This window comes from Telmatherina bonti, assembly GCF_933228915.1.
Source record: "Telmatherina bonti genome assembly, chromosome: 1".
NCBI lineage: Eukaryota > Metazoa > Chordata > Actinopteri > Atheriniformes > Telmatherinidae > Telmatherina > Telmatherina bonti.
This window is the reverse complement of record NC_136619.1, coordinates 17,349,528-17,364,026: the sequence shown is the minus strand read 5'-3', so window position 1 is coordinate 17,364,026 and position 14,499 is coordinate 17,349,528. Positions and strand designations below refer to the sequence as shown.

General features: G+C 39.6%; 1 protein-coding gene across 1 annotated transcript in view; it reads right to left on the bottom strand.

Annotated features, from left to right (window-relative positions):
- igdcc4 (immunoglobulin superfamily, DCC subclass, member 4) overlaps positions 1 to 14,499 on the bottom strand; it is a 52,578-nt gene that overhangs the window by 22,846 nt on the left and 15,233 nt on the right. Inside the window, exons 2-3 of the mRNA XM_079246270.1 lie at positions 8,509 to 8,823; positions 429 to 570 (exon numbers count right to left, since the gene is read on the bottom strand). Coding sequence (XP_079102396.1) covers positions 429 to 570; positions 8,509 to 8,823 — 457 coding nt within the window. The remainder of the gene's footprint in view (positions 1 to 428; positions 571 to 8,508; positions 8,824 to 14,499) is intronic.

The following is a 14,499-nucleotide window of genomic DNA, read 5'->3' as shown; positions in this document are numbered from 1 at the left end:
GAGTAACACTACAGCTAAAAGTCAACTGTTGTTCACTGCATGCAAACAAGCAATATATTTTAATGAAGCTATGCTGCTCTAGATAAAATTTCCGTCACACTAGTCTCTCACTGGCACAATGTGGAGAAAGGTTTGGCTGCACTGCCTGAAGATTCTGTTATGAAAGAGAAACCTTATATTTCTGTTTCTTTACATCAATTCCAGGTCTGCTAAAAATGAGCCACCAGTTTGTGGGCTTATACTGCAAGTGGAGAAAACACTCCAACATACACTAAATGAGTGCCAGCTGTAACCATCAGAATTAGCTGGCTCACATATAGCTTATCTCATTCCTCTAAAACTGACAAAAACATTCAACAAAATCTGTTATAAATACTGAAATACTGCAAGAAGAAACAATTCAATAACAAAACATAAGAAGGGGTTACCTTGTCTCATCGGGGACAGCCACTTTGTCCTTCTCCCAGGTTATAACAGGAGTGGGCACTCCCTCAATTTGACACTCAAAGCGTGCAGCTCCCCCAATGGACACTGTTTGTGGTAATGGCTCCTGATGGAACCCAGACAGACCTGAGGGTTGAGAAGCAATTAGGAGCAACAGGTTATTGATAAAAGCAGACATCTTGGAAAATTGTTGGCAAGGCTCCAGATTTTTCAGCTTTCACACACTCGCTAACAAAGGAAAGACTGCTTCTGTTGTAACGCTATGCACCAGAGGGCAGCAGGGAGTGGTGTCTGAGGGGCCTCTAACCTCTAACCCCAACAGAAGAGAAAGAGTGAACAGGCCGAGTGTCCCAGACACTTTGCCTGTAGCCCTGTCTGAGAAATGGTGAGTGGGGGTGGATGAAAGGAAGACGGAAGAGGCAAGCAAAGGCAGACAAAAAAAAAAGGAGGGAGATAGAAGAAAAACATGGAGACTACAAACCCTAAATGACATAACTGGGCTAATAAATAGTTTGCAGTTGCATTTGCCACATTAAAGACTGTAGAACATGTAATATTTGTGTTAAGTGAAAAGTAACATCGAGGCAACAAAGCATCTGAATAATGCATTCAAATGGTATATCTGGTATATCTGGTTTTTAAAAATGCTGTTTCTACATGTGAACAGAAAACATGTAATTCAGATCAGATTAAAGCTCAACTGAAAATGTGTTGAGATTATCCAGCAGAGCCACACAGCCAACATAAACTGTCCTTGAACAACCGAGTTTGTCCATGTTATATATCCAGTTTTGAAAACTACTTTTTTTTTTGTTCAATAGGAAGGTTAAAAAAAAAAAGCTGGGGCTTTAACTTGTCTCTGTCTGAGTCTCTTCCTTGCGCTCTCTCATACATACAATTATATGTATATATTTTGATCTGAACTGATTTTTGTCTGAATGAAATACTCAAATGAATGCTTCCCAATGCTGTCTGTCCTGATTTCCTCCTACTTGAATTATATTTCAGTTACCATTTCTTCCAGACTTATGTCAAAATGCACAAAGAAACTGCCCTGCGATGGACTGGCGACCTGTCCAGGGTGTACCCTGCCTTTTGCCCAAAGACTGCTGGGATAGGCTCCAGCTTCCCTGTGACCCTTCATTGGATCAGGTGGTTAGGAAAATGAATGAATGCACAAAGAAACTATTCGCTAACATCATAAAGCTCAATGTTTAAACATTTGGTTATTTTTAAAGTTGGAACATTGTTTTAAGCTTAACCAACTTTGATTTGTTTTTTCACTTTCATGGGGTTAAAAGGGGTGTCCTTGTGGAAATTGGATCTGACTAGGTCATCTGGCTGATGCCCCGGCTAACTACCATTTATAAAGGTAGTGAAAACTCCATCCATCTGGCGAGCCGTTTGGTTTCATGGATGGTAAGTGGAGCAAACCCTTTGCTAGGTCAAACACAATTCACAAAAAAACATTGCTTTTCATCATTTCAAAGAAAAAACAAAACATAGAAAAGTCATATTTATATCTCAGCCACTCAAAACAAAAACAAGAAGCAGCCATTTGAACTTGATTCTATGTGTTCAGTTATCTTATAGTTCATGACTCCATCACACTCTAGGGTCAGTTGTTCAAAAGATTTAATCTGGATCAAAATCACCCAGATTTAGAAATACCATTATTTGGTATCTGGGATCTGGTATTCTGCCTTACTATTATGCTGTTATTTTAAAACATCATTAGATTGTTCAACATTGGATCCAGATTCACAGTTTACCAGCTACTGTATGTAAAGGACAACAGGTAGACAAGCATTTTTCATTGTAAGGAAAAGCTGTAAATCACAAACATTTACTTCAATTTATAATTTTATGACTGGATGTTTAGTAAGAAATGCCATTGTTTTTGACAGGTTCTTCTCTGATTATGCAGTGATTAATCAGGATTTTTTTTATCCTGTCCTGTCTGGCATTGTAGCATACAGAATGGTAGTCTGTGTGCCATGTAAGCCTAACAAATTTACTCTACCAAGGGAGACATGTCTTATACATGGCTTGATAATGTGAATATTTTTATTATTATTTTTGGAATGTACATCGATTCTACACCGAAACATGATTAGATTTTTTTTTTTTTCAAAATTATTAACCCCTAGTGTTATCTTAAATTTACTTGGTGCAGTGGGACCATTATGGAGTATTCTTAAACCACTATATCAATGTATCCTTTTCAGAGAACTCTGCATACTTGGCATAGAAATTTGTGCATCATGTAGAATGCTTCATCCATCCAGTTTGTCTCCCATCATTTCCTCCAATGCACTGTCCAAGTACACAATGCACACCTGACCAATTTAAATGGCTCACTAACAGGCAAGTACAGAAGATTACAACAAGTTGTCGGAGAACCTTTCTATTTGAATCAGGTGTGTTGTTCCAGAGAAACACTATAACCTGCAGGATGGTAGCCCTCAAGGACCAGAGTTGGTGACACTTGAACAAGAGCTACAGAGAGAAAACTATAGGCCAAATTGCATCAGCCATTTTGATTTGAATTTGAGTCCATTTGCTCAGGAAGTCTGATTGTTTGGGGTATAGCGAATGCGTAAACCAATTCTGATTTGGATCAAAGAAACGGACTCAGTCCGGCTGCAAATGCAGGGTTGGTCTGATTCAATGGGGATAAAAATAAGAAAGCAGACTGCAAAACAAAGCGCATTTTGGGTTCTGCAAATCGAATTGTCGTAACAACCTCAGGATGGGAGCAATAGCTGTCAGTTAAATATGGAAGAAATCATTGAAATTTCTGATAGAATTCAAATCAACCTGAGACCACAAGGTTCTGATACAGCTCCATATTTAGCTTTTATGTCCTGGAAACTTAAATAGTTCTGCATTAACAAATAGATGAATTAGTTTTCTTCTTTGGTTTTGTTGGCGGTTGGCACACCATGACATGATTAGTTTCCGTTACCTCCTTCACTGTCTGTCTCTTTCTCTTTCGTAAGTCTTGGTGTGGCACCCCATCTGGTAAAGAGTGGAACACATTCTAAAAACACTAGCCACCACAGAAGAAGAAGCTGAGTTCCACCGGTAAAGTTCAAATTGACTAACTGAAGTCAATTAAACACATTAATAACTTAATTAGAGTAAAACCTCGATGTCACAGTGTTGTTACGTTGCCATGGAACATATTTATACTTTGCTAGGTGATTCATGTAATAACATGTTGATTTCCTAACATCTTACAAAATTCGCTTGGTTGTGAAATGTTTTTTATTCTGGGAAAGCAGTTTGTAATAAGTTTGAGTGGTCAATATTTTCATACTTGCAGCCAATCACATGCCAGCAATGTAAAGCAATTTAACTTTATTTTTACATACAAGATTTTTTCATTAACGTCCGTTTTTTACTAAACTTCTGTAGACTTCAGCAAACTGAGTTTATTCTATCTTGTATCACACTAAATGTTGGAAATGGCAACAATCTGGCCATCTGTGTGTTCCCGCTGTGTTGAGGGAACAAAGTTTCTCAATGAGTCCACAGAGGTTGACACGTGTTTTGTAATAGAAGCAAAGAGCATTTGGTCCATTTCAGAAATAGACTTACATCAACTGCAAAGGGTGTTTAACATGAAGCTTTAATCATTAACCCACACCACTTCCACAAATCACACATCAAAAAATCCTGAATCCCAGATTACAGATAACCTGTGCCGCTGTCAGCCTGCCTGACATAATACCACATGTGCAGACTACAGCCCACGTGTACACAATACTTCTGCCTCAGTGTTTAGTCTAGTGCGTGCCTTGATGCAAGCAGACAGGCTCCTTCTGTTTGTATTACTGGATCATTGTGTATCTTGTCTAAGGCCGTGGTGCATGTGGGGGTGAATGACAGCTGATAAGCAAAAGTGCACAGCAGCGAATTTAATGGAAGGAGGGGATGGGCTTGGGAGTTCAGAGAAGACACTTTGCTCATGCTGTGATGGGACAATGGTGACTGACTGAGCCTCCACGTCTGCTCTTTCAAAGCATAATTATATTAGTCTTTTCCCAGGGCTCGGCGAGGGTCCCCTGGCGCACGTTGACATTCCACGGCAGATTCCTTTGGAGTCGTGCAGATAATCCTTTCAAATACTAAAAGTTGCCATCCTTCTGGGCAATTTTTCATTATAAGACTCCCATCTAAAGGTGACATACCAAGTTGCAGGAAACAAAAAATATGTCCAATTGTTACCTAGCAACGGGGTCTTTTTATGCCAGTAAGAATTTCCGGCAGCTTCTTGGGCACTAAACTATCTAAAGATCAACCCTTCCATGTGATGCATAGAAAGCGTCTGATGTGTTTTTCTCTCTCTCTTTTTTGGTTCTTTTTCAAGTGCTTCTTTGTTTTTTCCTGCCCTTGACTTTACCCCAACTCTCTTTTTTGGTCCCTCTGTCTGTGCCCCACTCTTTGGCCCCACAGCTATCAGATTGCAGCCTTTTTCCCCTCCCCTAGTGCAAGCAGATATTTCCACCCATGACCTCTTTGCTACCGGGTTCTAAGGCTGAGTTGCATTGTGAAAGCTCATCAGGCATGCCCCCTGCCTCAACAGATATTTGAAATAGCTACTGGAGGGCAGTTCTGACACACGTGGGGGAATGCCCTTCAACATGCCATTTCCACTAACTCTGCTAAGCCTGTCACTATGTAAAAGTTTTTGACCTGGAAATGTTTTTTTAAGGATACATCTAAACACTGAATTCTTACCTCAGAATGGTATTTTACTTATCATTGTATCTAACCATTGAAAATGTCTACTTTTCAAGTTTATGACAAAAGTTGTTTGAGGTACTAGATTGGAAAAGGCTTTTGGGAATTGGGAAATGGTACGATTTGCTTCAGCTGTCTCATAATGACAAAGGTTAATTGGTTTCATTAAAAGCTGCATTTTAACCATCATAGCTGTGAATGAATGAACAAGCAGTGTGTGCTGCCTCTGACATTTTCTCAATGACTTTCAGACCATAACACATAAATCTCCTATTTTCTTTTTAAACAAAATTGTATTTAAAGTAAAGGAAATCGGTCTCCTCTCTGTCTCTGATGCACATGCATCATACATATATTGCGACAGCTAAAATGGAGCAGGTGGCTCTCCTAATGTGTTTTCACAGATGTGATCTCTGCTATGTTCTCCCCTCAGTCTCATTCCTGTGTGTGGAGACACAGTAGGAAATGAGGATGTCCGCTCAATGTCAGTGTTAAAGCCATTTGGCAGCAGAAATCGTCATGCTGGTCATCTACCTCATAGCTTTTCACTTCTAGATGAATAAAACCACAAAAATTCATTGGTTGCACACACAGCCAAACTGAAGGTCAGTGTTAATGGTCTCAAAAAGCTTTTCCTTTCACCATCCCCAAAAACCCTCTTCAGCTGCTTCAACCTCCCCACCATTCATCTAACTCCACCCCCACCTCTCCTTCAGTCCTTATTGTCCCTCAAACAAGAGAACCTCATAAATAGGGATGTGACAGCCGACAAAAGAAGGGGCATGCGTAGAGGATACTGTCTCATCTTACACAAAGATAACGACTATATAAAGACCACCACTTAAGAGTGTGAGAGAAAAACAGCCTCTTTGGGAAGGTGAATGAAAAGAAAGCAGCTTTAACAAATCACATTTGCTATGTTTACGTGGGAGTTTTAATTCCTGTTTAATTACAAATAAAAGTTAATTCTGCTTTAAACTGAAAAAAAAAAAGACCATGTAAACACTTAATTCCTAATGCAAATTTCGATTCGGAATTAAACTTAATTCTGATGCAAGTGGCTGGTTTATTAATAATTTTATTCCAAACTATTCAATTCCTCTTTCATGTAAACATTAAAGGGGTGCTATTATGGTATTTAGAGTTTTCTGAGCTTTCTACAGAGTTACATTGTTGAATCCTCATCTGACATGTGAACGGCACTGTTTTTTATCACCTAAACGCATGTTTGAGTTTAAGTTTGAGTTCTGGCACTCTCTCAGTTCGGTTTCCATGGCGACGAAAAACGCGTCATTTTAGAGAGTTTTTTCTACTTCGAAATCTTTGTGACGTCCCGGGGGATAAGGTTCGGTGATTGGTTACCTTCTACTGATTAACAAGGGCATGTACAAATACATCAGGTGGATGGAAACGTCAGATAAAGTTATTTCAAACGATGGCTGGTGAGTTTACCAAAGAGAGACATCCTGCTGCATTCGTTGCTGTGGGTTGCTGTTTTCCACTTCGTTTTCAGGGTCTGATTCAGGTTCCAACTTGTAGGGCTGTATGTTATGTGTTGACATTGTATTTTGTTTTTTTTTATTGCATTTATATTAGCCTAATCCTTCTGTTTTATGAGATGTTACAATGACGGTCGGAAGCAGTTGCGGTGCGCTCCTGATGTAGTGCAGTGGCGGGAGGCGGGGCTTAATGCGGAAGAGTTTCAATCCACTCGTTTTGCCCACATGCTGATCTGACAGCCTACGGAGAGGGTCGGTCTGAAGTAAATAAAGCAATTTGTGACAATAACTCAATCAATCCCAGCCCTTCTGAGCTCAGAAATAAAAATAAATTAGCCTGAAATGCGCATAATAGTTCCACTTTAATTCCGATCTAAATTAATTCTGGTTGTTCTGCGCATGCAGAATGACTGATGACGCGCGTTGTTTCGCCTCCCGTTTTTGGTGGTCTGCTGCAGCACAGCAATCCAGTTGTACCACTCATACTATGCTCGTGTTGAGCAGGTACTTCAAAATCATAATAAAAATAACGGAGAAACTGGTACTTATTATGTAGTTTTTACAATTTACGACTGAAAAGACGAGAAGCAAGGAGCCAGCTTAGTTTATTTCCGGTATATGTCATACGTCATGTGCACCCTCTGTCCAATCAAAACCCTTCCCAACCCGCTGCTCTAAAGAGGAATTAAGTGAGAACATGTTTCATGGAAACCTTCATTTGGAATTATTATTTTCATGTAAAATCGTAGGGGAATACATTACTTTCAAATTATTTAATTCCAAATGATTAATTCTGAATTAAAAAAAACATCATGTAACCGTAGCCACTGTTGTGTGTCTCCTTGTGGATGTCTGTGCAGAGTTGTTTTAATACATGTATGGACTAAAAATCGCACTAAACTTATGAAACCCATCAGCCTACCTCTTTTAGAGTTGGAACAATAATAAGGTGAGGGTTAAGCTTCTTTATTCATTTTATTTTAAGTATGATGCTTATATTTAGAACAGAGGACTTTAAATGGAGACTTCTCTGAGATGTTTTGACATCAAAAGTAGCGTTTTTATGCTGAATGAACAATTGGCCCTCTTGTTTCATATTAACAAGAAACTTCGTCCACGACATGGCAGGTTGTGCACACAATGCTGTCCATGTCTTTAAAAACCACATGTAATTTTGTGCTTTCTCCTCAACTCAATCAGCTGTTTATTGAAACTATCCATTCAACGATGCATTAGCAAAAAAGTGCAAACAACTTTCCATTTAATTTTTTTTCTGTAATAACCACACCCGATTTAAATGTCAGACCAATAACACTATACTTCTTCTCGTGGCCCCAAGAACAAGATAAAATTCTCACTTCTTGTGGAGTACGCAACAGGCTTAAGTCTGCAGGCCGAGCACAGCTCCATGACTCCAGTAATTCCACCAGTGCCAGAACCCCACATCAACACCCGTTCATTATCAACGCAGCCAAAGCTGCCACTCTGAGAGGAGTAGATGAACTTGTTGCTGCTTCAGTAGCACAGGAGATTCACCCAACAACAATAAAGTTCTTTTTTTTTGGGGGGGGGGGGGGGGGGGGGGGGGTGATGTTTTGTGAGGTAATTAACAAAATCCATATAACTTGTTCACCTGGATGCTGTGAGAACTACATCTTTAGTTTAGTTTTTATTTGTAAACTCATAGAGGTTTTTCATGGAAACCCAGTAATGTAGCTGATTGTTAATCTTTCAGTCAGACACACATCAGTCTGAGCCTGTTGCTTGCGAAACACAGACACACGTCTAATTGCTCCGAGTGATGCTGAACACTTACTTGCGAGGAGCACGTTCACAGTCCGGCTGGTTAGTGCTCCAAGGGTGCTGGCACACACACAGCTATAACTCCCCTCCACATCCTGGGGAGGCTGCCCCCCCGTAGAGGTGGGCAGCAGAAAGAGGGATCCATTGACAAGATGCTGCAGGTATTCAGACCCTTCCAGAGGCAACGGCTGGCCATCTTTCAGCCAGGTGACATTGAAAGGTGAGTCGCTGGCCCCCAGGTTGCAATCCAACAAGAGGGGCAGGCCTGGCTCCAACACTACATGGCTAGGTCCAGCACCGCAGCTCAACTCCACTGAAACAGGCTTTTCTGTGTAAATGAAATAGGAGAGAACGTTAGTCATTTGCACTGTGTACCAGCAAGAGTCTAGAAACAGCAAATATATCTCCCTTTATCTTTGCATAAACTCACCGCTCCTCTGTGAACACTACCATAGCTCAACTACAAGTTAATAGCACACTTTTCACTCTCAGTGATTTGATTCATTTTAGTTTTTGTATATTTGTGCAATTCATCATACCGGCTATTTTTGTAAACTCTCAGTTTCAGCGCTTTACCGTCTCTTCACAACACAACTTCAATATAATCAATACTGTTGGCAGTGCAGATGGATAAGGTGGTAAGGGTGTTCTGGGGACAGATAGGAGGCCGTAACCAGGGAGAGGAGGAGGAGGAGGAGAAAGAGGAAGAAGAGGTCTGTAAATGAGACCAGTGAAGGGATTTGTATGTCAGCAGCAGGACATTAAAGTCAGCGAGACAAGAGATTCCTGGAGTGAGAGGTTGCTGAACTGGTGTGAGATGAGCTGCAGGGTGTTGCACAGATTGCAGCCAGAGGAGACATCTTTTAAATCGTGAAATTTTTACAATGTTGGAATTCAATCAAGGATGGATTGTTTTTAGTATTAAATTCTATATCTTTACAAAAAACTAACGCTAATAATTGAGAATGGAAATTAATACGATTGTGGAGTTATTATGCTGTATTGGTGTATTTGACAACCAGCTGTTAATTTAAATATGTTTTCTCTATTGGTGTTTCTCACCGTCACAGTTTGGTATTAACTGCCTGAACATGTTGTGATATGTTAGCTTTCCAGACACAACAGGGGGACATTCTAGAAGAGACTTATTGTTTTAAGAGGAAATGTTTGATGCCAAACCCTAAAGTAAAGTAACTATCAAGCTAAGACAGAATACCAATTAAAAACTGTTCTTGTACGTGTCAAATCGGCCATTTTTCACTCCAGCAGTTGGGCTGGTAATCTGTTTACCTCTCAGCTTTACAGCATGTTGACCCATGACAAGGGTTTTAACTTTAAGAAAAATACTTAAACACAAACAAAGTGATTATAGGAAGGAGATTTTATTTAAAATGTAAAGAGGTGAAATGAAGAAAAGATCAAAAGTGAGTAATTAAAAAGAAACAAAGTAAAGGTATACCATTATTTACGTGATAACTGCACAGCAGACTAAGCTTGCAGCAGTGCTAACAAGCCACTGTTTCCAAAACGTAACCTTGGCCACGACTGATTTATGATTCCTTTGATGTCAAGGTACCTCTCCATATATTATGCTAATAGTAGATCACAGAAACTTGTTTTCCATTTCAGCACAAAGTAAAAATTCACTGCTTACAAATGTCTATTAGAGCAAATAACTATAAAAACACAAAGAATGCACCTTGAAGAAAAAAGGCTGAAAACACTTTAATGTATGTGATTGAAATACAAACCAAAAACTGACAAAATTTGATGACTGTTATTAGAAGTATCTGTCATGATCAGCTCTACAATCATTTTCAACTTAGCTGAGATGTCAAATAAAACAATAAAATACTCCCTTTTTAACATTTAATAATGATTCTCTGCAAAGAAAATGTAAGTGCAAGTCTTGCAGCTACTTGAAGAACACATAAACGCTTGGCAAAATATCTTTTTTTTTTTTTAACCTTCATTCATCAACGAGCCAAGACTGCCTGACCTGAACTATCGACAAACCTGATGGCTGATTTATGTGTGGCACTCTGGAGTTCAGTGGCTATTGCTGCTGCACACATTTACAGCAACAGTAAAAGGTTTGGAACTTAAGTGTTTTCTCTGTCTCTTCTAACATATGAAGGTAAAGGGGGTGTTTGTGTATGTCAAATGTGTATGTTATGTGGCAGAATGAGGGGTATTAAAGCGGGGAAGCCCCAGACTTCGGTGGAGTCTGCTGCGGGTCTATCTGATCAGGACGCCCAGCTGGTTTTGGCACTCTCTACCGGGGTTGTGGGCTCCCCAACCGATCGCGTTACGGTAAGAGCTGGAAACTGCAAGTGCTTTAACCAATGATGTATTGCTTGCTCTTGTGCTGCCTGATTAATAAAACGCTGATTTAATCATTGGGGCAAAGCGTTTGCGTGTGTTCATTATTTGCCGACTTCCTACGATCCTGCAAGATAAATAAAAGTGTTTCATTACAAAAAGTAATGCGGGTTGCTAGGCAACAAGAAAAGGAAGGAAGTTTTCTAACTCAAGGTACACCTCTACAATATATAGGAAAAGCAGTCAAATATTAGGTAGAAAAGCACATGAAAATAGTGGGAGCATGAATGTAAACAACAACACCCCATGAGGATTATGTTACAAAGGAATGTTCATCGGGCTTTGTGATCGTCTCAGCATCTCTTTAGCCATTTATACATGATTGTTATTTCACATAAATAGCATGTGCATGTTTGTAACAGCATCTGTAGCATGTGTCTGTGATATGTTAATTAGCCATGCGCCTCATTAACCTGCCTGCATGTCTGGACGACCATCAGGCAAATATTCCACGTATTCTCCAAGGCTGCACATTAATTGGCCAAGCCAATGAATCAATCAAACTGTATTTCCTGCTTGAATAATTATGGACATCATTTCAAGGTACTAAATAATTTTTATGGCACGTCACATGTTGAAAACGCTCCTGGAAAAGAAAATGCAAAAACATACCAAGCAGGCTGACACAATGCCAAAACAGCTTTCTGAGAGGATAAACAGTGCAATGGTGCATCGAAGTTTAGAAGTTTTTGTTTGTTTGTTTCTTAAATTTTCCAGCAAAATTACCATATTAACCATTATTAGATAAGAGAAAGATTCATAAAGTGTGACCTATTTTCTTTTGGGATTTGTTTTGATTAAGAGTCCTGACATGTTACCTGAGAATTTGTGGGTAGTCTTCAGAATGCATTTATTTATTTAAGTAAATATGTCAAATTGCCTTAAGGCGCATTTACACCAGGAGAGTCCACGTCACGCCATACACTACTTTCTCTCTTTGGTCACGTAGTCAACGCAGTAAGTGCACCAGCCCAAAGTTTGCTTCTTTACACCAGAGTCTAACCGAGTGTTCACACTCCTCCAAATGGACAGGACTATCTGTGGAAGAGGAACAGATAGCAGACTTTAAGCAGACTAAACAATGTCAGTGTAAACGTACCATTAGTCCATGTACAGCTTTGAAGACTGAAACCAGGATACAGCCACCATCATGTTTAGCAAAGACAATAGGATTGCTGTGCTGCAGCAGATGGATTATATAATAATGGATAGTAAACACAAGCTACTTCGTCATAATCCATTAACAATATTTTTTTTCTACAACATTTTGATCTGTAAGTGTTTCTGGGTTTTTTTTTTGTTTTTTTTTAACCTCCAGACAAGCTAAGAGCACTGGCTTCCTCCCTTTCACATGGTTTAGTGTTTGCCACGTCTTACACATTTATATCAACTACACTTTTACACTTACACTTAATAGTAGTAGCACATTTCCCTTTGTACATTAAGTTCTTCCTATCAACTTTTAAGTCTAGGCCAGGGATGTCAAAGTCAAATACACAGAGGGCCAAAAAAAAAAAATGGCTATAAGCCGAGGGCCGGATTGGTTCAATGTTTATTAAAACATATTGAAATGATTGCACGTAGCCTATTGAACCAAGACCTAACACAGTGTATTATTTAATGATTAAATGAATAATCGGGAAAACATTTTTCAGCAGGCACACAGACAAGAACAAACTGCCTTCAAAGAAAAATCACATGTCCTGAACATTAAATGAATAAAGTAATATTTTCTTATGGCTCTGTCAGTAAGTTAAAGAGAAAACATTTTCAACAGGCAAACAGCAAAAAAGCAATTTTCCTTCAGAAAAAAATACGTTCTTTATATCAAGATAAATGCATAAATGAAACTGCATGCATTATAAACTGAAAATGCAATATTATGCTGCTCTATTATCCTACCAATTACTGCTTCAAATAGTAAAATGAGAAAATATAGAATAAATCAAATCAGTTGTGTTCTTTCTCATGGCTCTTATCTGCAGTTTCCCCTGAGTCCATTAACTGAAACATAAATATAAATGAATAAATAAAATACAATAAAATAAAATGCAAAAATATATGGCACACAGACAAAACAATACTTTCTGTGTGTTTCTTAGACGTTTCATGGTGCCTTCTTAGACTGTATTCTTTCATTACAGTCAAACTTTCTCCACACAGAAGACACACAGGTTTGCCATTTACCTCAGTGAACATGTACTCTGCCTCCCACCTAGCTTGAAACCCCCTGTTCTCAGCATCCACCTTCCGTTTAGCCATTTTTTGGGGAGGAGGTAGCTGAAAGTTGACATCTGCTCTGACTGCTAATGAATGATGAAGCCGAGGTCCGCTTGCTGCGCTGCAGTGAGTTCGCGGGTTACCGTTGCATTGTGGGAAATGTAGTATTGGTGCGTGCAAAACACCAGCGGGTGGCTACAGCTGCGGGCCGGTTCTAATACTAATCAAATATCATCCCGGGGGCCATAGATAATTCTCTCGCGGGCCGGATTCGGCCCGCAGGCCTTGACTTTGACTTATGTGGTCTAGGCCATAGGATACTGTTTTCATTCATTCATTTTCTAAACCGCTTAGTCCGATTTAGGGTCGTGGGGGAGCTGGAGCCTATCCCTACAGTCTTTGGATGAGAGGCGGGGTACACTCTGGACAGGTTGCCAGTCCATTGCAGGAGGATACTGTTGGTATGCCAAATGAAAAAGAAAAATCAAGAATTCACAAGGTCTTTGAACTGTAGCTTTTGTTTACAGCAACAAAGGGAGTATTTAAAATGATAGCATGTGGAAAGAGTAAAATCAAAATCCCCCATAAAATATGTGGCCAATAGCAGATTTCATGCAGTCATTTGTTTCACTGTTGGAGGCTAAGAAAGAGTTTCGAATTTAATTTTTTACAGACAGCTCACAGTGGAAGCAACAGAATGATTTATTTTGTCCTCTGCCACACGATAAAAATGCCTCCTACTGAAGCTTGCCTGTATTCTGATCTTTACAATGACTCAACACAAGGACAAACATTTAGGTTCCTGTGAAGAGACAGCCAAATGTTCAAGACACTGAAAAAGGAGCTATAAGTTTCTAAAAACTCAATATCTAGCAACAAAACACTAAGTTACCCACAATGAGAACTGACTTGAATAGTCAACAGGCTTCAGGAGATCCTAATGGGAAATAAGGCATCATTTCATCCTGTGATCCAGGTGATTGAATTTAAACATCCCTTCAATAATTTATCAAAACGTCCACTCTGTGAATTCAGCTTAAATTGCCATTTACTCACTCACATACACACCCACCTGCCTACACACACACACACACACACACACACACACACACACACACACACACACACATACACAGAGACCCCAACACACACAAGTAGGCTTCTTTTAGCTTTCCTCTGCCGTCAGATTAATTAAGTTAATGGGAGATGGAATTTTTTCCTTGATTAAATGAGGCTTGAATCGCTCCCTCCAACCCACCATCACCCTCTGATGAAGAGGCCGGCAAATGTTGAAAGAGACCGCTGCACAGCACTCTGCCACATGAACACACATCTACCATGGACATGACAACATGCCTGGATACACATTTGCCCAAAACTCAGACAGAAATGCACAGATTTA